This window comes from Nannospalax galili, unplaced genomic scaffold (genome assembly GCF_000622305.1).
Source record: "Nannospalax galili isolate Female #2095 unplaced genomic scaffold, S.galili_v1.0 scaffold380, whole genome shotgun sequence".
NCBI lineage: Eukaryota > Metazoa > Chordata > Mammalia > Rodentia > Spalacidae > Nannospalax > Nannospalax galili.
The window spans coordinates 1,170,936-1,197,965 of record NW_008348568.1 but is presented as its reverse complement, the minus strand read 5'-3'; the positions used below and the strand labels follow the sequence as shown (position 1 = coordinate 1,197,965).

The window sequence follows — 27,030 nt, the reverse complement described above, 5'->3', positions numbered from 1 at the left end:
TGGAAATCTGTGTTTACAATAATATAACAGTCCCATCAAATGTTATGAATGTCACAATGTGTTTTGTGTTTAATTTGATTCACATAAAACTGGCAGATCAAGGATTTTATACATGAAGAACAGGAGGTTCCAAGAAGTAAGTTTCTTTTCTTTCTTTTTTTTACAATATATAATTTTAATTAAATTTTTGTGTATTTCATACAATACATCTTAGTCATATTTAGACCCCCTCCCCTATCTACATCACATTCTATACCCTCCTCACTAGGTTTCATGCATGCTGTCATACATGTTAAGGTCTACTGAGTCAAGTTTCTGTCCCCAAGTGTCTCTCAGTGTGAGTTCATCCACTGGAGCCTGGTCAGCCTATTTAGAATCCCTCCCTTAAAGAAGGCCAACTCTTCCCTCCCCCAGCAGTGATCAGCTGCCAATAGTTCCTCAGCTAAGGTTGGGGATTCTTACCTATTTCCTCACTTCTATGCTGGTTATTGTCTGAGTCTGCATGGGTCTTGTACATGTTGTCACCATTGGTAAATTCTATGAGCAAGTTCCCAGCTGCCTGGAAAACTGTTTCCTTGTGGTCACCTACTACCACTGGCTCTTACAGTCTTTCTGCCCTCTCTTCCATAATGGTTTCTGATCCCCGGGTATGTAAGGTTTAATACAGAAGTCCTATCCAGGGACATACTCTGCAGGCCCAAGAGCTAAGTTTCTTGACCAAGGATCATAACTGAGGAAGTGGAAGAACTAGACTCAGAAGGTTTTCTGACCCCTAGACTATTGCTATTCCTAAGGCGCTAGACTTTCCTGGCCCCTCCCAAACTACTGTTCATTCTTTATACCTCACCACAACAAACAATAAGATAGTAATGTTCCTAACTTTAAGTATGGAAAGTTATACCAAAACAGAAAAAAAAAAAAAAAAGAAACAAGTTTTCTCCTCCTGTGAAAAACCAGGAACCTTACTAACAAGCATGAAAATGTCTAAATTCATTTGCTCCACAGTGTAGAGTGAGGTTAGGGCTGTAAAACAGGAAAAAACTCAAAGTATAATCTTCCCGATCTGATATGGTTAGATCTGAAGATGAAAGAAATGCCACTGACTACAATCTACATGTGAGTTGTAGGATTTGTTTTTAACTTTTTCTATTTTTTTTTTTTTTTTAAGAGTGAAGGGGAAGCCAGGCGTGGTGGTACACGCCTTTAATCCCAGCACTTGGGAGGCAGAGACAGGCAGATCTCTGTGTGTTCAAGGCCAGCCTGGTCTACATAGTGAGCCCCAGGACAGCTGGGGCTACAGGGAGACCCTGTCTCAGACCAAAAAAAAAAAAAAGAGTGAAGGGGAAAGAAAGAGTTCTTTCTTTCTTTTTTATGAGTATGAGTACACTGCCTGTGTATGTATGTAAGGGCATCCATGTCATGCAATGCCCATGGAAGCCAAAGGAGAGCACTGGATCCCTGGACCTGGACAGTTGAACCAAACTAGACAGCTGTTACCCACCACGTGGGTGGCTGGGAACGCAGGTCCTCTGCAAGAGCAACAAGTGCACTGCTGAGGCATTTTTCCAGCCCTCAAGAGTACATTAAGTATCTATGAATCTTAAAGTTTAGTTTCTTAAAAAAACAAAAAACAAAAACAACATTAAATTCTCTTATTTGAAAATGTTGTTTCCCTGTCAGTACTAGAGGCCGGATAGTTACATTTGCACACAATAAAAGCTAAAGATAGTTATCATATAACATCCATAGGACACAAAAGTCAAAGCAAAATTGAGCCTTATAACAGGCCTGACTGTGATCTTTAGTAACAAGTATACTGCATTCTGTAATGTCAGTTGAGTTCTTTGATATTAATGGTTTTCAACAGTGAATACATACTATTAATGGAAGCACTTAAAAAAAAATATATATATACACACACACACACACACACACACACACACACACACACACACACATACTGGTGCCCCAGCCCTGCTCCAAACCTGTGAGGGCAGGAAACTCCCTTAAGAGTAGGAAATGGCTGGTTTTAGAATTCGGCTGGAAATAAAACTCTTTGGTTTAGTTGGGTATGGTGGAAAATGCCTATCATATTAGCTGAAGGCTGAGGCAAGAGGATTGATTGTAAGTTTGAGGAGAGCCAGGGCATCCTAGTGACACGCTGTCTGAAAAATAAAAGAAAAAAACCTATCGTCTAAGTGTGTTGTTATCTACTTTTAAAGATACCACTATAACTTCATTTTCATATTTTCCTATCAAAAAATATTCAGAGGACTAGGATTAAAAGTCACAGTGGCCAGAAACACTGGACTTTTACAAGCTGAAAGTTAATTATTTTGTAATAAATATTCTTAAAGTAAGTCATAGATATATTTCACTTAATAAATACTAACCATTCAGGAAGAGGAAAAACATCTACATATAGGTATATGCTCATTTCGCTGGTTTAAGTATTAGACAATATTTAAATTTTATCTTCAACTGAATAGTACCTCAGCTTGTTAAGTATCTGATTTTTTGAATTTTCCCATAGCCGTAAGAAAAGACAAAGAAACCAGAAGTGCAAGATACCTTATTACACAGGTGTATGAAATCAGATCAATAGGGAGTTTCCACGGTTCATAGGACAAAGAACTTCTCAGAAACATTACTGCAATCTTATTGCTCATTTCTTACTCAACACAGGACTACAAAAAAGGATATTGCTATGTTCCCACCTTAACTGCCTTATGGGTTGTTCCTGTGACAGCTAGAGTCAAAAAAGATAAGTCTGGCTTCTAGAAAATCCAAAATGGCAACTTTTCTTATTTTTAAACTTGCTCTAAAATGCTTTCGCATTATCTGATTCTAAGAATTTTGCAAAAGATTACATTAGTTAAAACTGGAGAACGAGTAACTAAAACTGGTCTAAATTCTATGTTTAATCAAATATAACAATAAAAACAAGTTATACACAACGTATTGCATTTTTGTGAAAAATGTTGAAAGGGTTCTACATTAGAACTTTTCAGACAAAAATATGAGACAATCTTAAATGAATTTAATGTGCAGATTAGCCTAGGTGGCCTAGCTGGGAAATATCTAAGATTTCTACCCCATGAGACTTCCTGATTAAGAGCTGCTACAGCAAAGATAAGGAAACATGAAGGGCTTATTAGAAAGGATTTTTCATTTTTTTTGTTTCCATTTCTAGTTCAGTGACTGGCATAAACTTACATGATTTATTGTAGACTGAACAGCCTTAACGTAATGGTTTAGTTCGCGATCCATTTTAGCAAATTCAATCATCGCCTTGTCCATGCTGTATTCGCTACTCACTTCAGCTGAAAGATAAAAAGAAATTGTAATTATTTTCCACTTCAAATGCTACATCTGAAAAGGTTGAAACAACATAATCCATCAAAGGTCTAGATGGCTTTGTAAAAGTAGTGCATTTTTTTTTTTTTTAAACACAAGCCAGCTTAATTTGGTTTCTCAAGATGCTACTCAGTAAAGAAAGGCTCACTGGCAATACTGGGGTGGAAAGAAAACAGACCCATTCTCAGGAGTTCCAGGCTGTACCACTTACTGCACGATCTTAAAATCACGACTCCTCTCACTCAGTCTTGGTTCCCTTATTCCATAAAGCAGCCCCAACACCTATCTGATATATAAACCTCTCTGAGCATTAAATATTAAAGGTCAAGAGACTATAAAAAAAGTGACTATGGATTAGAAAAATAAGGTAATGTAATAAGAATTTTAAGAAGGGAATGAGAATAAATAAAGTTGACTTTTTTTTTTTTTTTGGTCTTTTTGAGACAGGGTCTCCCTGTAGCCCCAGTTGTCCTGGAACTCACTATGTAGACCTCTTAAATCATATTTGGGAATAGACATACTCCAAGAATTCCAATTCAAATAGTTCAGCCCAGACAAATGTCAGTATTTCTTCTCTACTGTGAAGAACAATGCCACTGGTCATCCCAAAGTCATGGAATAATATAAAACCCAGGTAAAACTGGAGATATAGCCCAGTGATGGGGTGTTTTCCTGGCACACATGAAGTACTGGGTTCAATCCCTAGTAACAAAAAAGAAAAAAAAGTATGTCTATCATATATATTTGACTTTTGAAAATCATTTCCAAGGGGTTGAGATTGCTAAATCAGAAAGTGCTTGCCATGTATGCGTGAGGACCTGGGTCTGATACCCCAGAATCCATATTAAAAAGACAGGCACAGGGGCTGGAGAGATGGCTCAGAGGTTAAGAACACTGGCTGCTCTTGAAAAAGACCTGGGTTCAATTCCCAGCACCTACATTGTGGCTAACAACCATCTGTAGCTCCAGTTCCAGGGGATCTGATGCCCTATTCTGACCTCTGCAAGCATTGCACAACAAGGCTGCACTTACATACATGCAGGCAATACACTCATACACATAAAAGTAATAAAATACTTAAAAAAAGAGAGATGGGGGGCATATGACTATAATCCCAGTGCTGGGGAGGCAGAGACAGGAGGATCCCTGGGGCTTGCTAGCCAGCCAGTCTAATGAGCTCCAGGTTCAGTGAGAGACCTTGTCTTTAAAAAATGAGGTAGAGTGATTAAGGAAGATGCCCATCATTAATCTCTGGCCTCCACATACATGAACGAATGGACATGCACCTATATATGCATGCATTCACACATACATGAAACTATCCCCTGGATCTTTATGCTTTAATTTTTCAGTAATCATAAACATAATCCACAAAATGCTTCCTGGAATGGTGTGCTTCCAAGTAGAATGTTTCTTAGCATTTAGCATGTGGACACAGAATATACATACAGCACAATGTAAGCTTCTCTTTTTTGGGATGGGGGGTGTTTATATAAGAAAAATCTGATTACAGAGTTCCACAACTGGTCATACACAGAGATTGTTTGTGAACTGCCCAAGCCTAAGTGGCACATCTATGATACAACCTCTACACCTAAGGCTCACAGAATGTAGAACAAGGGATAAACAGAACACTAATGCATCTTTCAACCCTCATCAGTGAAGCTCCCTCATGCAACAGGCAGCCAGGAACATAAAAGGTCACAAATGGCCAAAACAGAATAACAGTCTACAGAGTGTAGGTCCTTGAACAGGACTCTTATATTAAAATCCACCTACCCAGGGCTCAGGGACCATTGTGGAAGAGAGGGCAGAAAGACTGTAAGAGCCAGGAAAGAGGTGCATGACCATACAGAAATAGAGTCCTACAGGCTCCTGGGTTTTTTTTTTTTTTTTTTTTTTTTTTTTTGTCTTTTTGAGACAGGGTCTCCCTGTAGCCCCAGCTGGCCTAGGACTCATTTTGTAGACCAGGGTGGCCTCAAACTCACAGAGATCCGCCTGCCTCTGCCTCCCGAGTGCTGGGATTACAAGCATGTGCTACCATGCCTGGCCAGTTTTGTACATTTTTAAAGTGTACAATTTGCTATTTGAGGACACACATTTCTCCTGTGTTAACATTAGAACAATGACGCTAATGAGCCTTCCTTCCCTTCAGTAATCCTGTCTGCCTTTTCCTGCTTTTTACCCCTCCCAGCAACTACCACTGTGCTTTCTGTTGCTATAGATTAATTTCTACAATTGCATGTATGAATATGCTGTAGCTTGTCCATCCATACCCATTAGACATTTGTGCCTTGTCTAGTTTGAGGCTTTTATAAATAAGGTTTTAAGATTACTCATACCCAGTCTTATGGGAGTCACTCACAGGATATCTCTCAATTTTTTGTTAAGACCTAGATCTGTTTTTTGTTGTTGTTTTTTCACTATATTTATTATTTTAATTTTATGTGTACGCGTGTACTGCCTGCATGTAGGTTAAGTGCACCCGTGTCGTGCAATGGCCAAGGAGGACAGAAGAGGCTGCCAAATCCCCTGGAACTGGAGTTACGGACAGTTGTTAGCTGCCATGTGGGTGCTGGGATTCAAACCCGGGTCTTCTGCAAGAACAACCAGTGTTCCTAACCACTGAGCCATCTTTCCAGAGTTCTGTTTTTTAAAAGAAAGAAACTCTTGACTTTAAAATTTGTATTGCAAGCCCAGGAAAAAGCCAAAATAAATAAATCAATAATTTTTTTATTACATTTTTTTAAAAAGAAAGAAAAATCTGTATTTCCAAGCCTTACCTTAAGTAATTTTTAACAAAATGGAGTATTAGAAAGGTTTCAAGTCCTATCATTATACCACTAGAACTACTGGGTCAATGTTGTAAAAATGTCCACAATATTAACAAAGGGAGCATGCTACTTACACATTGCTGGTGTTAGCATATATAAAATTGCTTGCACAAAGTCATACTGATTGATGAACAAGAAAGGTATTTTAAGCCATTTATATCCTTATAGAATAACTTATGATACATTTATCTTTCTTGGGCTAGAGATGGAGCACAGGGCCTCGTGTGTAGCTCATATTCACAGGCATTTTCCTATACCTAGTTTCATTTCAGTACATAGTTTAGAGATGTGTGATTAACATAATTTATTTCTTAATTTAAAATAATAAAAAAGCCAGGCATAGTAGCTCATGCTTATAATCCTAGCAATTAGGAGGCTGGGGCAGAAAGTTGCTGTAAGTTTAAGGCCAGCTGGGGCTATATACATTAAGCTCCAGGCTAGCCTCAGCTTCAATTGTGAAACTCTGCATCAAAATAATCAAAATAATAGTAGTAACAACAACAACAACAACAACAACAGAGTTTTGGTGTCACAGAAGTCTTACCTGGTTTTTAAACCATTCATTTTCTTTCCTCAATGGAATCAGCAAGTTTTATAGTATTAGATTCTGATACTAGGCCTGTAGAAATGGGTAAAGTTGGTGACCTGAGCAAAAACTAAGAGCATATATTGCTTTTTCAAAAACATAACATGAACGGCACCTCAAAAATCACACAGAAATCAACTAAAGAACTTACTGGGAGCAAATCTCTGAGGCATATGAAATGATAGTGTGTGAAGGGCTATCATCAGCAGGACTTGATATAATGCTAGGTATCTCTCTCTGAAATGAGTTAATTTTTGAAAACACCCAGAATGTGCCTAAGCCATCAAAAATGTTATAAGAATTTGGAAAAGAAGACAAGATGATGGTTGTTATCAAGGCTGCACAGATGCTAGGCTAGAAGGTTTAGACTGGGGAGTTCCTTGTTGAAATACAAGGCCAAAGAGATCTTCCTGCAAAGGAGAAAAGGAGCTGTAGCTGGGCCAGGGTTTCATGGCATTTAAGCCTAAGGAAGAACCTCTACAGGTTAAGTTGTGGCTTACAGGTAGCCTTAGCTAAGGCTCCAAAGAATGTCTGGAGAGCTGAAGAACACAGGTGAATAGCAAAACATAAGGAAGGAGGAAACACTAGAGGGGATGAAGTGGTTCTGAGAACTGAGGGTCAAAGAATATGGGAGAGTGGTGACAGTCAAAAAACTTTGTTGTGTCTCTGGACCCGCTGCAGAAGGAGGGCAGAGAGGACAAGAGACCAGAACTAGAGGATACTCCCACAATCCTATCTTGAAGACAGCTCTTGAAAACATCCAAACCAAGTAACCAGCCTAAAATTGTTGTGATTCTTCTTGTTCTTCTTAATCCTTATTTCCTTTTAGTAGTAACAACACAGTTGGGGTGTGTGTGTGTGTGTGTGTGTGTGTGTGTGTGTGTGTGTCCAAAAAAATGGGATAGGGAAGGCATGAGAATTTGTCTTGTTCTACAAAAGAACTGAGGAGGGGAACTAAGGGTAAGCAAGGTGTTATACGAAAAAAGGCAAATACCCCCACCTTCATCTCTCAAATCTCTGGAAAGTTTTGGAAGGGGGGGGTAGAGGAGAGGGGGCAGCAGCATATAAACAGGCCAAGTTGGCTGTTTACTACTGAAAAGTGGCTGGGGTATGGACTGGAGAAGAGATAGACCCAGGGACTCCCTGGCACTTGATTCTATAGCATATAGTCACACCATCAAAATTCCCTCACTTGGGAGCTAGAAAGATGTTAAGTCAGTGATTAAGAGAACATAGTGCTCTTAGAGAGGCTCCTGAATTCAGTTCCCAGCACCCACAATGTATGTACGTATATAAAAAAATCTCAACAACCCCTGAGCCCCATCCCCCTCACACATATTTTTCACAAAAAGTCTTCCTGAGAATCTCTACCAAATTTAATCTGTATGTCCTTCAAGAGCTGAGCTCAAATTACATCTGGTCTGAAATTACACCAACCTAGAAGAAACTCTTTGTTTATCTTAACCACTACACTTGTATTTTCGCACTATAAAAAAATATTGCCTTTACACTGGGCATGGTGGCACACACCTTAAACGCCAGCACTTGGGAGGCAGAGGTAGGTGGAGCTCTGTGAGTTTGGTTGGGGCCAGCCTGATCTACATAGTGAGTTCCAGGCCAGGCTACAGGGAGACTATGTCTCAAAAAGACCAAAAAATAAAAAATAATAAATTAATTTTTAAAAAACCCTACTGCCTTTACCTGTATTTGTCTAATTTCTCCAGATTTTAATCCACAGACAAGAATGGCATGCTAGTGTTCTTGAGCTCCAACAATGAGTTGCAGAGTTAATCTTCATTCGATGTTCCCCTAGGACCATTATTTCATAAATCTGAAAGTTAAACTTTCACCAAACAATAAACTGTCTTATCTCAGATATTCTGTAGAATGAAAATGAAGAGAATCTGTGGTATACACTCATTTGTCTACTCTATTTTCATTGTGATATTTTTTCCATCCAAAAAAAGGAACACTAATACTGGGTGGGGATGAGAGGCAGAATCAGACAAAAGATGTTAAAATCCTCAGAATAATACTGCCAGGGAGAAGAGCTTTACTATATCTCACCTCTGCAGGCCTGCCAATAGAGAGGGTTGGTGCAGATGACAAAGCATGGCATGATGAGATACAACAATGAATGAATTCTTTATTATGTACTATCACTATGCCACTATGCAGAGCACATTTTATGATAGTTGGTTGTTTTGTTGTGTTTTTTCAGTACTGGGGCCCAGGGCCTCATGTATGCTAGACAAATATTCTACCGCTGAGCTACAGTCCCAGGCCTTTTTATTATTTATTTTAAGATGGTTCATTAAATTGTCGGGCTGGTCTTAAATTCATTCAGCAGCTCAAGTGGGCTTTGAACTTGGAATCCTCTTTCATTGGCCTCCTGAATAGCTGGCATTGCAGGTCCTTGCCACCAGACCCAGCTAAGGGATGGGTAGTTTTTAACCTGTGCTTTACGTAGGAAAAAGCTACAGTAACTTGATCAAAGTCACCAAGGAGCAGAACCGGGCTTCCAACTCAGGTTCTCTAATGGCAAAGTATGGATGCTACTCTCTAGGGTAAAAAGAAATTTTAATGAGAAAAGAAAAACAAGCAGCTCCAGCTCTTTCCTGAATATTTAAGGCAGCATTCCTCAGGTCCAAGAAAGGCAACCTCTGAGCTTCAGCTCAGCTTCCTGGTGCTTTCCCTTAGAGCAATACTTCTAAGGAAAGGGCACTTAAAGGCTGGCAGACCTGTCTCTGCAAAGCTCTTAAGTTCCTCAAGCAGAAGAAATTAATAACAAGAAGAAAATGTCTTTTCCCCTTTTAAAAGAATACTAAGTTTTAGGGGCTGGAGAGATAGCTCAGCCATTAAGAGCACTGGCTGCTGCTCTTGCAGAGGACCTAGGTTCGATTCCCAGCACCTACATGGTAGGTAATAACAATCCGTAACTCTAGTTCACTTACATACACACAAGAAAAACACACACATAAAATAAAAATAATAGAATATTTTTTTAAAGAATACTAAATATTAATATGGTGGGAAAAGTGGCTTTTCAACCTCCTAAGTAGTTTGAAGTGCTATGAAACCAATTAATTCACTCACAGAACTGTAGGTCAAAAACAGCCAAATCCAAATGTTCAAAGGTCAATGGTGTACTAGGCCAAGAGCTCTAGCAATCTAATGCACAGGTGGAAGATGCTATAGTCTGATACCAGGCCACAAACAAAGGAGCCACAGAGAATGGTGAAAGGGAAGAAGAGTCCTACCAGGAATCCTGTGCAGAGACACTTCTAAGGAGCTATCAGAGTCAGAAATCATTTTATTATCCCTATTTACAACTGTCTTCCCCTGACTATACATGGTTTGGGAAGACTGGAGTATTGAAATTTCTTCAATATGTCTTTCCATGAACATTTTTTTATTAAGACTCAGTCCTTTCAGTAATCAAATGAACCTAAGAGAAATATATCAAGATTGATTTACAAGCCAACATACACATGGAGAAGTCTCATGGAGAGAGCTTGTGATTCTCTGGGAGGCCTGTCGCCTTGGTGCATTAAGTAAGAAAATGTTCCAAGAAGTTAGTACCATAACTGAAATATGTCCCTCACTCCCACCCCAGCAAACCAAGTCCAGAGGGCACAGATAATCTCTGCTTTGCATTATAAAATTCTAGCTGTCTGTAGGTGTGCCAGTGCCTGGCTATTTTACAAACCTAGGTCTGTATCTGACAATGCTGATCAGCATTATTCTTAACAGTAGGCCAAACTACTGTAGACTGAAAACTGTATTTCCTTACAGACTTTAAAAGTATTACTTAGACCAAAAAGAGCCACAGAAAGCCCAATCCCTTAAAGATAGTTTCTGTTTAGTTTGCTTCCCTACTCAGGGCAAATTCTAGGAAAACAAAGAATAGTAATCTCTGAAGGAGAGCTTCTTTTTAGACTGAAGTACTCTGACACATAATTTGAGAAATCTTCTAAATGGATGAAGCTAGCTGCTTATGATATTCTTAAAGTCAGACAAACCTATAATTATGCAATCTAGGCAGCCACACTATTCATTAGACACATCATCTGTTACTCAATGTCAAAATGCACCAACAGCAATTACTATTACTATTCTCTACTTTGAAGTGTTGAAAATGCATTAAAGGTACATGGTCAGTAGAATATTATGTAGAAATGGATGACTTGTGTTAGAATAAAACTCCGAACAAAATTCATGAAACTTTAATGAGAAGAAGACAAGGCTGAGGCAGCAACAAATATGAACGTATAAAAGTCAAACAGCAGCAGTCTGTGTTGGCTGCCCTTTTAGTGAAAAGGTTGGAAGCAAAAGGAGAAGAGAGATCTGAGAAAGGAAAGAGAGGAAAAAAATTAGCTATTTTTATAGATATGGACTCTCAAGTAGGAATAACTGAAGGTTGTGCTTAGAAGCTGTAGGTGGCAAACCTGGCAATATGGTAGGTACCCTTAATGTAGCACAGTGTGGGTGCATGAATTTTTTCCCCCTTCAGTTCCAACACTGTCAAGGGTGAATTTATACCTATTTGCTCAATATAATTTTCTAAGCCACAGGTTAAAAAGCAACAACAGACAGGGAAGCAGAAGCTGCCTTATCTTGGCATCTCTTGAGTCCACCTGGTCATGATCAATAGATCAATCCAACTGCCATTCCAGACCAACGACCTGTTAGTGATGAGGGAAATGACACAGCTTCTCAACCAGCTACTTAAAATAGGTCCTTCCCTAAGCACAAGTGTGCTGTGGCTATAGCCTAAGGCACATACTAGAGAGAAATCAACTTCCCAGAGGTGAAACAAGTCCTGTACTCCTTGGTACCTAGAGCCAATAAGATCATTCACGGCCCCTAGGCCTTCAGGAGAACTGCCTTTTGTGGATCAGATATGAATATACAAGTTTCTTTTCCCTATCTCTCCAAGCAAAGCACACACAGGTACCTCTGTAGCAACCACCTCACTACACCTCATGGGTCCGTGTCTTTTTGCTTTGTCCTTGTGAACACTTCCTATGATCTCAGTTCTAAGGTCTTTTTCTAAACACTTCTCTAATGTCTACAGTAGGATCAAATATTTCAGCCCTTATAGATCTATAAAACTTCTTGACCTCTAGAGCTAGGACATGAGTGTGCATACACATTAGGGAGGGATGCCCTCAAGACAAATGTTACCCACCTATTCTTTCCACCTGCTATCTCTGATTCAGTTGAACAGTTTTGCTCCTGGGCAAGCTGTTTTCTGGAATTTTGACCTAAGCAAATAAAACTGTAATCAGGTGAAATTTTTATCCTATAAAGCTACATATGGGCATGTCTGAACAGAAACACTACCAATTACATACAGTTGATTAAATTCAACACCATGCATTTTATTAGTGAATTACCAAGCTAAGACAAAGCAGTATTGCTAAGGGTTGCTGGCTGTGATTCATACTGACTCATATACTCAGAAGATCTGATAAACATTAAATGTCATAAAGTACATATACCAATTTTGGCAAGGAGGAAGAAAAGAGAAAAGGGACTGCCTGACTACATTTTAAATTTCTTAAGAAAAACGGCACATGTAGCTGAAATTTTTTATTTTTTGAAACTTGAAATATTTCCAGAATTCTTCAAATGAGAACTTGATTCCTCTACATTTTATAAATAAGGCATTATTCTTTTTTTGAGAAATACAAATTACAGTATAAACCATACCCTAAACCTTTCCCTGTCAAAATCAGGAAGAATACCCCTTCTCTCTAAAAACAGCTCTGATTATCTCTAGAGACATATATCTATCTGTGTATGTGTGTAATTCTTGGCAGCCTGATATTAAGCAATCAACATTCATCAGGAGTTGAATTTAATGACTTACTCACTGCTTGAGTAATCTTTAATAGAAACTTGGTTACTTCTCACTACACTATACTTCAAAGTTGTTAATTATTCCTCCACAAAGATATTAGTGTGGTAAAATTAAAACTGAATTTTATAACTGCCTCCCACTGGAAGTAAGAGTAGAGTAGCAAGTGTGTGACATAAGTTAGTCAGCACCTGGTTTCTTTACAAACAGCTACTATGGGAGAAATCCTGGAGAATTATCCACCTTTTCAGTCATCTCTACCAACCTACACGGTTCTCTCATGATCTGATAATACAGAAGTGGCCCGCTGGGTATGGTGGCTCACACCTTTGATCCCAGGCAGAGGGAGGCAGATCTCTGAGTTCAAGGCCAGCCTGGTCTACATAGTGAGTTCCAGGACAGCTGAAGCTACAGGGAGACCCTGTCTCAAAAAAGACCAAAAAAAAATTAATAATAATAATCATAATAATCATAATCATAATGAGGGAAGCTTTCTTAACACTTAACTGAAAAAAACTCTGGAATTGGGATTCAATCCTGTCTTAGTTACTTTATTGATGGCTATGTAGTCTTTGGCAAAACTGTTTCCATATCTCCATAATGGGTACAATAACAGTACCAAATTCATAAAGTTGATATCAAGACTAAATGAGATCATATAGATATATTACATCCTAACAAATCATTATCTGTCATAAAATTATTACAGAATGGATAACTAATCTGCAAGTATAATTGGTCTAAATCTTGAAATCATTTTGCTCACAGAACTAAAATATACCAAGTGCTGTTTGTAAAGCACTAAGGTGAATTCACAGACTTCAATGTTCAATGACAAGCTTTGTAGACGCATCTCTCCAAGTTCAGAAACTCCTCTACCTTACAAATGCTTACTGAGCATTTACTTACACATCAGGCAGAGGGGGTGGGAGAAGGAATGCTTTGAAGAAGGAGAAGGAACAGCTAAAGACGCCACAGAAGGCAGAAAAGGTTTAGCAGGAGCCATCAGCTGTTCTCCAGACAAGGGCAGAGGTTAAACAAATGGCTTCGCTGCTCCCCATGGAAAGTTGACTCAGAGTTAAAATGGTCAAGCAAAACACTGATGATGAACAGAGAAAGCCCCAGGTGGAAAAAAGGAAAAAGCCTATAATGGGCACTGGTTGCAAAGTAGGCTCTGTGAACAAACTACCTCATCCATCTAATGTGAATTGGATATTATTAAGTGTACCACAGAGATAAGGAAACTAACAGAGGTGAAATCACTGGCCCAGGTAACAGAACTAAGAAATGGCGGAGTTATGACTGATCTTGGGTCTGACTTGAAGTTAGCACAGTGGAACACGCGTGAGAAATAAAATATACTTCAAGTAGAAGTTATGGAGTAACAAATATGTTACTCTCTATCAAAGACTTTCTCTAAGAAATCACCTTCTTCTGGGGGGGGGACTGATTCACTGTGTTCTACCTCACACTAAACATATCCTTCATTATCCTTCATTGCACAGACAGCTATTTCCTTAGAACATGTTAGTATTCTATACACTACCATGGAAAAGGCATAACAAAAAATATTGTTTCAAGTAAATTCTATAATTCATAAAATCATAGAAATCAATGTTTGACAGTTATTAAAAATCACCTTAGGCATCCATCATTTTAAAATACAGGTGCAGATTTCTTCTGGCTCCTTATTATAAGCCCTTCCCCAACTCTTCAAGTCAGGTCTCTCCTTATTTGACTCAAACACTTTCCCCAATATTCTAACTGTATATTCTTTCCTACTAGACTGCAAAGCAGCAGTGAATTCAAGGCAGGAAGCAATATTCACAGTAGCATTTCCCAACTAACATAATTCCAGTGGCTGCCATTTCTGTCTGTGTCAAGTCTTACCTACTGTGTGATACTTGGAGACTCAGGAAAGAGGATAACAGAACAGAGTTTGGCTCTTACGCTGGTCTAACACTAAAACTCATGCATGAATTTCTGACAGTAAAGATTAAAAAAAAAGTCTCTTTTGAGTAGGCCTACTATGATTACTGAGAAAATTAAAGAGGGTATTGGTAAAGTATTCAACATACCTCAAACACAGAAGACTCTTGAAAAATGAAGGCTCTTTTCCTGTGTTAATTGTACTTTGTAATAGTCTCAATACAAATCTATCTCATCTAAGCTAGTACCTGCAGAATCATGAAGTTTCCCCGTGTTTAAAAAAATATATTTTAAGGTTAATAAAGCATATGGGTGAAAAATTGACACAATACAATAATATAGTATCTCCAATTCCCAAACTCTCCTCAGAGGAAAGACTGCTATGAGGTTCTTGACACTGCAATCCAATAGAAATGTTCTGTGTATGAGGTTCTTCCTTCTAAAATCAACTATAGAAATTAAAATACAGAAACAACGGAAATAAGGAATCAAAACCTAAGTCTGAGGAAAAGCTACTTCCACATCTCCAGGTGAAAAACCACATCAGTGTTCTTTAGGTGCCTATTCTTCAATAAAAATGAACAGGAATACAAAGAATAGTGAATGCCTCATTTGAATGCCAGAATATCTACTCTAAGGGCAGTCAATAAGGCAATGCCGTTATCATCTTTCAAGGTGCATTTACAAATTTTCACTCTACTTAAAATGTTCTTAAAAGCTGATATAACTATTTAGACTCTGCTTGGCCCTCAGTGTGATGAGAAAGTTTGATCTACTGTTCAACAGCTCTAATCATTACAGTTCTTTCAAAAAAAAAAAAAAAAAGCTAATTCAGCACCATGCAACAACAATAAATTGGAATTGCTCTTTTATACACACTAACTTATTCACACCTCATAACATTTGTATAGGGTGATTTTATTCTCACTTTAAATGGTTGATGAAACTGTGGTACAGGCAGATTAATTTGATTTCACCCCAGTTTCAGAAGGAGGACTTGAGCCTTAGTTCTCAGCTCCAGAGCTCAGGTGAGCTTCCTCCTGAGCCAAACCAAGCCTCAAATCTCTTATAGATGGCAGCCCTTCAAAGATTGAAGACAACAGTCAAATCTCTCCTACCCTACAATCAAGTTCCTTCAATAAGCTTACCTGCCTTCATCTGTCATTTAAAAGATGGGTTTCAAAATGTAAAGTAAGAACTACAAGCGTGGGTCAGTCAAATGGTGGCTATCACACCATTATCACACTTAGACCACTGTCATAAGGATAGGTTAGCCTTGCCAAGTAAAACAACAAAACCAAAGGAAACCATTAAGCCAGACCTCTCCACTGAATTTTATCTAAAATTCAAACCCAAACATGACACAATTCTATGTTTCCGACCTCTAATACTCTATTTCATTCAGGAGGTGGAGGTCTTTCGAAATTTCAGTCTATCATCAAATTATCAATTAGCCGCCTCCATTTTTTGTGACACATTAACTTGACATTTCCTTTTCCTAATTTTCTTTCAATTAGTTAAATAATAGCTAGCATTCATTTAGCACTTACTTCTGTGTTAGACACTAAGCAATTTATCTGACCTTTACACTAAGTATATAAATAAGACACTATCCCCATTTCACAGACTAAAAAAAAGGTGTTCAGAGGGTCTCAGTACATTGGACTAAAGTAACACAAGCTAATAACCTGTGGAGAGAGGATTCAGATCATCATCTATGACAGCAGAATCCATTTCCCAACTATTTCAGTCATCAACACATCTGTCCACACCATAAGAATGGGGAAAGCCCTCCTAAGATCTGTAAAGACTGGAAAGCATCTTTACTATATCACGCTAGTCATTCTAGGAGAAAAAAAAAGAAAAAAAGTTAGCAATCTTTAGCCTGGCAATAAGGGGTACTGCAGTAAGGAGGCCAGCTTGAATACACAGCAAAACTTTGCCTCAAAGTAAACAAATAAAAAAGCAAAAAGCAAGCAAAAATAAAAAACAAAAACAAAAAACTCCACCCAATCAAACCACCTGGACAAGAGCAAAGTGCCCTAGACCATTATCTCTGTACTTATTTTAAATTATTTTAGTTTATAACAAGAAAAAGGCTAAAAATAGGATCAGCCTATTAAAATAATTATTGAAGAATAGTTAAATGAAGAAAAATTAAGCCCTCAGAAACTACAAGCATGACTTCTAGGACATCTGATATGTTTATCAAGTTATAATACTTATCTTACAGAGTCTGTAATCTCAGTTATTGATCTAACTCTTGGGTGTTGGTTTAATTGAGAAGTATTTTGTTCTGAGAAACTTTTCTTTAAGGAAAGAGTAGAAGGTCGCAGCATACAAGGGGGAGGAATTATACACCTTGAATAAGTTCTCTGATTATTTTTGGAAGGCCAACTAAATTTTATTTTATAAAAATAATAGCAAATCAAATCATTAAAAAATTTAAACCATTGGCAATTCCAGACATCAAGCTTATGACAAGCTACTACAAATATTGAGATGCCTGTCTTGTCCTCATATTTGCACCTTCACATAGTGCAAGTTTCTAAAAAGACATGTCTTGGACTTTAGAAGGTAATTCTTTTTTTCTTCACTTGTATTCATATTAGTATCTTACAACATTTTATTTTCAATGTAATCACCTTAAGTCAGCAATGACTTCCAAGATGTTTGCCTTCCTTCTTTAAAAACCTCTTCTCAAAGAAGTAATGAACCAAAGACTCCTAAAACTACTAGAAACTTCTTAAAGAATTTGTTGTTAAGTAAGGTGAATTCCTATAATGGGATGATCACCCACTAATGTGTCTGGTTTTGGAAAACAATTACAATGAAGTATAAAATCAGAAATAAAGAGCTATAAATATTCACTGAGCAACTAGTTCTGAATTTCAAGGCATCAATTATAACACTGCAGCAGTATTTATAAAACAGGAGGTTCCAGTTGATCACAGCTCACATATAGGCACCCACTTTCAGCAATCAAACAGAACCAAAGCAAATGCAAGACCTAAACTCTGAAGTCACTTTGGGCTCCTCCCTCTCAGCAGCTTCCACATCTCACTAATCAAGGTCTTTCAATTCTGCCACCCAAACCAACTAGTATCTCCTTACCAGCCATAGATGCCTTCATTTCTCTCTTTACTGTTTCTTCTACCAGTGTGCTTCCTGTGCTTTACTTTACCAATATCTTTTCTCTCTAATCCTTTGTCCAAATTACCAAATTCTTTGTTGTTGCATTCTTGTTTATCAAAAATCTGCTTTAGTACTTAACTTGTAACCAAAATGGGTGAAGAGTTTATTCTCTGGTCTCTGTACTGATATAATGATTTAAAAAACAGTGTAAGTTTTCAAGGTTTATAAGACACTACCTTTGTGCAAAAAGGAAAGAAAGAGAGTAACTGGAGGCCTATGAAGTAGACCAGTAGATCTACACCTGTTCCATGGTAGTGTATCTTGAGAGACTTCCAGGCTGCAAGCACATCAGACTAAACCAAATCTCAGCCAACTTTTGTAGAAACTGATAGCTAATAATAAAATTCATATGGAAATGCAGAGGACCTAGAATAAATACTTTTTAAAATAGAACAAATACCCAAACAAACAAAAACAAAGAAACAAGCAAACAACCAGTAGTTGGTCTATGTTAGTCTATTGTTGGCACACTAACATGACTGCTTTTTATTATTTATTTTTTCTAGTTCAGTAGTTCTCAAAGTGCGGCTAACCCAAAAGCATCTGCACTGCCAGAATTCTGATTCAGAAATCCTGGGGATACATCCAGTAACGATAGAAACAGGGAGTAACCTGCATCTTTTATAAGTCCTCCAGGCAATCCAACCTAACACATGGGAAGATCTGAGAGCCATAGTTCTAACATTTGATCTAAAGTTATAGTCGGAATTTGCCTTATCTCTTGAGATTCTTTTCTGAATTCACAGAATTTTAAGACAAAGAGGATCAAATCAATGTTTTCAATAAATCTAGAACCAATCATCAGCTTTTCCATTTTCACACTCCTAAATTATTTTAAGGCCTTTCTTTCTTTCTTTCTTTCTTTTCTTTCTTTCTTTCTTTTTCTTTCTCTCTCTCTCTCTCTCTCTCTCTTTCTTTCTGTTGGTCTTTTTGAGAAAGGGTCTCTCTATAGCCCCAGCTGTCCTGGAACTTACTATATAGACCAGGCTGACCTTGAACTCACAGAGATCTGCCTGCCTCTGCCTCCCGAGTGATGGGATGAAAGGGCAGCGCCACCACACATGGCTATTTTAGACTTTTATTAAACTAGAAAACCCAAACTGGATAAAAGCCCATAAATAATGCTTTCTACAAAAGCATCCATTTTAAAATAAACTTTTCTCTTAAATATCCTAGTCATCTACTCACATCTATTTTTGAAATAGCATCCAACCTTCTTCCTAAATTCTCTACATTTGCTTCTAGTTTTAGCAACAAATTATCACTTGCCAGTGAGTATCTGTGTTACTTTTAATTAGGTTCATCTAAATGGATGAATGTTTTATCTAGCTAATAAGTTTGTTAAGTATTTCATAAGATACTTAAGATAGAAACAATGAAAATGGAGAAATGACAGGAGGCTAAACCAGAACATCTGGGACTGTCAGTAATTTGCTCTGAGACTTTGGGTTAATGACTTAATTTTCTGGGGCTTGGATCCCTCATTTTAAAGGAAGGAGTTGGAGTAAATAACTGAAAAGCTCATTTCAAGCATAACGTATGGTAGGTCTGTGCTCTCATTCTCATGCTCTGCGGTACTGCACTTTTACACTGATGTGATAGTACTTTCCTTGAGTATTTATTTATCTATCCTTAACAATTTTAACATTGTTTATTTAAGATGCATACCTCTTTTAGGGGTTCAAAAACGTCCTGCTGGAGAGATGACTCAGCGATTAAGAACTTACTGCTCTTCCAGAGTAGTTCAGTTCAGTTCTCAGCACACCCACATCAGGAGGCTCACAACTGCCTAGAACTTCATCTTCAATTAATCTGAGACCTCTGGCCTCTGAGAGCACCTGCACTCATGTACAGACACACACACACACACACACACACACACACACACACACACACACACACAAACATACACACACACAAAGGGTAAAACTAAATTCTAAGAAAAAAAAAAGACTCCTACAATACTACTTCCACGGAGCTAAGCACTGAAGAATCTAAACACACGTTTTTAGGTAATGTAGCACCAAAATGGCCCTACTCTTACTTCTTGGATTGGTTAATTTGCCTCTGACAATATGGGGCTGAAGGCATAAAGGCCCTCCAAAAAGCTTGGCTTTAACACTTGTTAACCACCTTGACTCTAAGATTGATAGACTTGAATTGGTTTGAATTCTGGGTCCAACATCAAAGAAATTTTGTGATCTCAAGTTGTGATCTATGCTTTAACTTTATCTATCTTCTATTCCGTTATCTTATACAAATTATATAAAGAAAAGTGCTTAGCACAAAACCCAACACAGAATAAACAAATATTAGATATTTCACTAATCTTACTAGCATTGTTGGTTTTCTAATCAGAATAGATCAGAAGTGATCTGCAATTTCATTGGTAAACTACTTGTGGCAGGAAACTACACATCCAAGGTCAGGGGCTGGGTTCATCAGGAAGTATCAGAATAACATGAGATGCTTGTTGCAAATACATATTACTGGGCTCTACTTAAAGTGAGTATCCCAACTGTTTCTACAGCAGGCTGCTGAACACCACAGTCGGAGATATTTTTCTATAGCAGTTTCAAGGAGACTCTCTTCCCTCAAGTACTTAAAAATGTCCAAGTAATTTTTTTTTCATTTCAGAGCTGTATTAGTCAGGGTTCTCCAAAGAAACAGAACCAGTAGAATGAATATATATGTATACGGATTTATCAGCTTAGCTCACAGGATAGAGTCTGAGTAGTCCAACAATGGCTGCACCACACTGGAGAGGCTGAGAATCTGTAGTCGCTCAGTCCACAAGCCTGGATGTCTCAGTAGTCCCAATCCGGTGCTGAAGGTCTGACAAATTCCAAAATATCAGCTAGTCTTCAGTCTACAGCAGCAAGATGAACTCACCAGCGAGAGAGAAGGCAAGCCGCAAAAAGCCCCGCGTTCTCCTCTGCCTTGGTCTTTTATACCGGCTGCCATCAGAAGGTAACGCCTACATTTAGGGTGTGTCTTCCGGCTTTAGATGATCCAATCGAGAAGATCTCTTTCATTTCAGTTAATCTCAGATCAAATCAAGTTGACACCCAGGATTAGCCATCACAAGAGCTAACCTCAACTACCACAGTGTTGCACCTGTTGGCCAAGTTCCATACATATCTTATATAGACCTTCCATCTGGATTCCATTAGCCATAACTTTAAATTCCAATATCTATATCCCAATGCAATGACATAACTCTTTGCCTTATATTTGAGAACCCCGAGCATCCTGACCACTGAAGGTTCCTAATGTAAAGGCTGATCCTGACCTCTAAAAACAGAAAGATCTTTACACTGATTGCTGACCTGAAAACCTGACCATGGTCTCATGAACAATCTCAAGTTTATACTTAAAACAACCATTGCTGGCAAGCAGCAAGTCTTCAATGAATATATTTTCAAAGAGAGACTGAAATGCATTCAAATGCATATCAATTTCACTCATGAAGAACCTTAGTGTATATAAAGCATGAAGAACAAAAAGATAGCAACAACCAGGGATTAGAGAATCCCTGGACATAAAACAGACTATTTTATAAATGTATGGGGCCAATGGGTATATAGCTCAATGAATGAATATTTGCCTAACATGGGAAAGACTCGGGGTTATGATCCCCAGCACTGCAAAAAAAAAAGAAAAAAAAAGAGAAAGAAAACAAACAAAAAAATAGGACAAACCTGTTTAGAAGGAGTAGAGAGAAAGGAACTGACCTAAGTAACTTTGGGAAATAGTATCTGATTGAATCTGCAAGACTAAAAGCAAAAAAGAATAATGAATAAACCTTGTGAGCTGGCAGAAATTACTTGTCACGCAAGGATGAGTCAATAATTCTGAAACTGATTTATAGTGATTTAGTTTATAGTGAGGCTAAACAAATAAATAAATGGATGTTGGAAGATGGGAGCTACACTTCTTAATGTTGGAGAGGGATGTTACAGACAGGCAAAGGGCAATGTCTAGAGTTTAACCATGGAACACTAGAGTTGAAGACATCAGATCCAGATGGATAAGAGAACAACAAGTGTATGAAGACACAGCATTGATATACATATACTTCCCATCTCTGTCTGCTGAAAGTGATATTTTGGTAGGAGCAAACAAACCCAGAATCTAGATCTTAGTTTCTACACATCAATTAATCAGAGATCCTTGGAGAAGCAGTTGATAATAAGGCCAGGCTAGGGAAAAGACAAATCTTTACATGAAGATACCTACCCTTCCAGGAAGTAGAACTTAATTTTTAACTTCCTCCCTTGAATGTGGATAGAGCTAGCTGACTTGCTTACAGAAGGCAATATGACAGAATAGAGGAAAAAACACTTGTTGTAAAGAGACCTGACAAATGGTACCAGGGCCAAGAGATTGAGGTTAACATTGTGGGTCATGTGGTAGAACGTTTGCCTAGCAAGCCCAAGGCCCTGGGTTCAGTCCTCAGCTCTAGAAAAAAAAAAAAAAGAAAACAAGGCAGCCAATCAATATAACCCTAATCAACTAACGTGGAAGGCATTAAACTCCAACTGAGGGATGTTCTATGTAGGATTCCTTAGAACTGTTCAACTTAGGAAAAACAAGAAAAAGCCAAACAGCTCAAAAAGTGACTAAGTGCAATGTGGCAGCCAGGACTGGACACTGGACAATGACTTTAAAAAGGACACTGGTACAACACGAATAAAACAGTTTACTATTTTAGTCACTAGTAACATATAAACACTGTTTTGTGGTTCTGACAAATGCACCATGATAATTTAAGTTCTAATAATTGAGGGCACTAGATAAGGGCATTTGGGAACTGTCACACTAATTTTAAGTTTTTTGTAAATCTAACAGCATTCCAAAATGAAAAGGCTATTTTTAAAAAAGACAGACTGCAAAATGGGGCAAAAGAGACTACAAAAAAGAGGCAAAGCCACACTCTGAAAGTCTTCATGGTTTGAAAAATAATTCTCAACCACTGAGCCATCTCTCCAGCCCCTCAGACAAGTTTTTTGGTTTTTTTTTTTTTTTTTTTTTTGGTCTTTTTGAGAAAGGGTCTTCCTGTAGCACCAGCTGGCCTGGAACTCACTATGCAGACCAGGCTAGCCTTGAACTCAGAGATCTGCCTGCCTCTACCTCCCAAGTGCTGGGACTAAATCATTCTTAATTAGTATAAAGACTTTTACTTGTATTGTAAATAAGACACTGGTAAGGCAATATTTTAGCAACTTTCCCTTAGTATTCAGAATACCAAAAACACACACACAGGCACCCATGCACACATTCACCAACACAGAGAGAGAGAGAGAGAGAGAGAGAGAGAGAGAGAGAGAGAGCCAAAATCTCTGCCCAATACCATCTTCAAAATGAAAAGATTAAGCCAGCACAGCAGCACATGCCTGTATGCCCAGCTATTTCGGTAGCTGAGGGAAAAGTATCACTTGAGTCTAGAAAGTATTGGAGGCTAGGCTGGGCAACACAGCAAGACCCCAATCTCAGAAAAAAATAAAGAAGAAATTAAAGAGATTTAGGTCAGTGTCCCAGACTGGAGCACAATCAAGATGCACTTCTAGGTCTAGTTCTACCATCCCAGACAGTTATCTCATCCATCTTGGTCCTGACCTGTAATAGAAGTAGGCTAAGAAAGATGGTATCGGGCTAGGCAACTTCCAATGGTATTCGATGGCGACCAACCAAAATCATTAAATAAACAAAACAACAATATACTAAAACTTCTGTTCACATGGCAGTCACTTGCTATAAATGTGCTGAAATTATGTTTAAGTGTGAAGAGAAGACAAGTAAGGAGTTTGCATCTATGCTGAGTGGTTTGCCTCTGGTGATAGGGTTAAGAGTGTAAGGGTAAGAAGCAAAAATTGTATCACTGAAGTAAAGATGCAAGTATCTATCAAACAGGTGAATAAAAGTAAATTATGAACACATATAATCAGTCTCAAAATATTAGAAAGGCAAGAAATTGCTTTGCTATTGAGCACACAAAACACCTCTCAGACTGTGTCTGGACTTCTCTGACATTCATTTAGATTTTAAGTTTCTGGGTATCACAGTGATTTGATACATGATTCTCATTCAGTCTACTACAGGAACTACCATGTATATTCTGTCTCCCAATTATTAATTACCTAAACAAATGCACAAAAGACACTTTGAAAATTGCAAAATTAAGCTGGGCATGGTGGTGCAGGCCTTTAATCACAGCACTGGAGAGGCAGAGGAAGTCAGTCTACATAGCAAGTTCCAGGTCAGCCTGTTCTACATAGCGAGTTCCAGGCCAGCTGGGGCTATAGGGAGACCCTGTCTCAAAAAGACCAAAACAACAACAACAACAACAAACCAAGTTACAGATAGTATCACAAACCACTTCATCATTATTAAATTTCAGGAAATAGTCACCGAAAGGCCTCAACAGCTTAGCCCTGAAAGAAGCAAAGACAAGACAGAATAAACTCCAGAACTAAGACTCTGGAAGGTTCTCCTCCAAGAAAGTAGACAAGAGAGTGCTAAGAAAACTGTAGCTTCTATGTGACACATTATATAATCTTTCTTTGTTAACTGGTTTAGATGTCTATTTTCATCTATCCCACAAAGAGACTTGAGTTTTTTGGCTTAAAATTAAATCCCATACTATTTTTTCTAAAATTAGCACACACTTCTGCTTCTTAATCATATCATAAAATCTTTCTTTCCTGTTAAAATAATATCTCCCATGCACTGACTCACACATAGCCCTCACCAGCAGGTACTCCTCTGACCTCAACACACATTCTGGGTGCCATTCCCTACATTCCAACAGTAACATACACAATAAACAGTTTCTGCAATAATTCCCTTCATAATAAAGCAAGCATTTACTGGCTGATCATCCCAGGCTAAAAGTAAATCTTGCAGGCCGGGTGTGGTGGCACACGCCTTTAATACCAGCACTGAGGAGGCAGAGGCAGGCAGATCTCTGTGAGATCAAGGCTACCATGGTCTACATAGTGAGTTCTAGGCCAGCTGGGATTACAGGGAGACCCTGTCTCCAAAAGAGCCCCCCCCAAAGAAATCCTGCATGACAAGTGAACAATTGTTTCACACACTGGGATGAACTGGGAACCACCACAAAAAGGAGACATTGTCCATGCAAGAACAAGGAAGTTCAAAGAAAGGAAGTGATTACTTTAAACTCATACAGCTAGTAAACAGAGTATATGCATTTTAACACAGGACCCTATATTTTGTACAAAACCAATCCTGAGCCAAAGGCTATAAAGGAATCATCTTTTCAACCCCAAAGGGCCCAATTATAGCAAAAACAACATAACGGGCTGGAGAGAGAGCTCAGTGGTTAAGAGCGCTGGCTGCTCTTGCAGAAGACCAGGGCCCCATTCCCAGTACCCACATGGCAGCTAACAACTGTCTATTACTCTAGTTCCAGGGGGATCCAACACACCCTCTATTGTCCTGCACAGGTACTGCGTATATGAGTGTACTTACACACATGCAGGCAATACATTCAAACACATTAAAAAAAAAAAAAAAAAAAAAAAAAAAAAAAAAAAACTTGACCAATAAAATGTGAATGCTGTGTGACAAGAACAGTAAAAAGTGTTTTTTATACTTCCTTTTACTCTTATAGCAACCCCAAATAAGGTAGGAGTAAGGGAGATGTATGTGAGCACAGAAATAACTGGCAGATATTCGCTGTTATTTTACAGTATTATCCCCACTTCATAAATGAGAAGAATCAAAGTTTAAAGTCATAATGCTACTAAAATTGGCAGTGCTGAGTTTGAAACCAGTGCATGAGTCAAGAAGTAGTTCTGAACATTATTCCACCTAGCCAACCAAAGGATTATGGTCCCTCTGCCAAAAAGAACAGGGGGAGGAGACCTCTTCATCTCACCTGAGCTCTCCTGCATCATGGGACAAAATTCAACTTCTGAAGGCAGAAATATTGAAGCTTTAACCATGAGGGATGGCAAAAGCCCAACTCTAGTTAACCTTACTCTGAATCCCTCCATCTGCCAGGGACTGGGGGCAAGTCTCCATGGATAGAGCTCATTCATTCTACACAGCTTCAAGGCAAAGATACCAAGTACCCTTCTGCTGCAGATCATCTTTTCAAGGATGTTTATGTAAGAACAAAACAGAGGCCAAATGCCAGGCATGGTGGTACTCACCTTTAATCCCAGCACTTGGGAGGCAGAGGCAGGCGGATCTCTGAGAGTTCAAGGCCAGCCTGGTCTACATAGTGAGTTCCAGGTCAGCTGGGGCTACAGGGAGACCTTATCTCAAAAAGACCAAAAAAATCCCACAAAACAAACAAACCAAAAAAATAGGCCAAAATAATAACAGGGAATGTCTTCCTTCAGGGCAGAGGTCAGGCATGCTTACTGTCCACTACCAAAATTTGGGTTTCCTAAGCCTGAGGTCTCGTAGCTTTGACACCAACCCTCTGCAGTATCTCCTGGGCCCTTCCACACACTCCCTATAGGGCATGAGGCATGCCAGTAGGGAGGTGAAACATGACACTTGCCCTGCTTGAAGTGTGACAAGGAAAAGATTTTGTCTCTAACCTAGAAGTATCTCACCTTCTGCTAGCTCCCATGAAACTCACAGGCAAACTTGTCAGCTTTCATAGAGGTAAAATTTTAAAGAAGCTCTTCTTATCTTTACTTCCTTCAGAAATGCACTCTACCACTTGACAGGGAACAGTTACTCATCTTAACACCATTGTGGCCCATGTGAGATCTGTCCTGAAGGCCCTCAGCTACAATTTCCCATTAACTCCATATGGCATCATTGTTTCTGGAAAAAGGTTTTCCATCATGGCACTTTATATCTTCATCCCCCTTAGTTATCTGTGTATTTGCTACTCATTAAATAATTGCATCTCTGCTCAAAATTCACATTCAATACACATAATGAATGTAACTGCTTTAAGGTTGATGTTAAGTTTTCTCAACAGAAGGATACCAGAGTAGCAGCTCTCCAGCTAATGCTGTGCACTTAATGCAAGACCAATGCTATAGCCCTGCAATCTGAAGGAAGATAAGAATATTCACTCTCACCATTTTTATTCAACCCCATGATGCAGGATCTAACTAGGACAATTAAGTAATTAAAATAAGAGGCACCCTTGCTAAAAAAGAGGAAGTAAAGCTATCCTTATTCACAGCTAATATGATCTCATATACAGAAAATACTAAGAAATTCACACACAAAAAAAACAGAGTCCAGCAAGGTTATAGGATATAAGAGCAATG

At 38.5% G+C, this 27,030-nt stretch overlaps 1 protein-coding gene across 3 annotated transcripts in view; it reads right to left on the bottom strand.

Moving 5' to 3' along the window:
- Nsmce2 (NSE2 (MMS21) homolog, SMC5-SMC6 complex SUMO ligase) overlaps window positions 1-27,030 on the bottom strand; it is a 253,509-nt gene that overhangs the window by 204,547 nt on the left and 21,932 nt on the right. For all 3 annotated transcript variants that reach the window (XM_029569536.1, XM_008845466.3, XM_008845464.3), the window contains exon 3: window positions 3,217-3,323. In XM_029569536.1, the coding sequence (XP_029425396.1) occupies window positions 3,217-3,323 (107 nt within the window). The remainder of the gene's footprint in view (window positions 1-3,216; window positions 3,324-27,030) is intronic.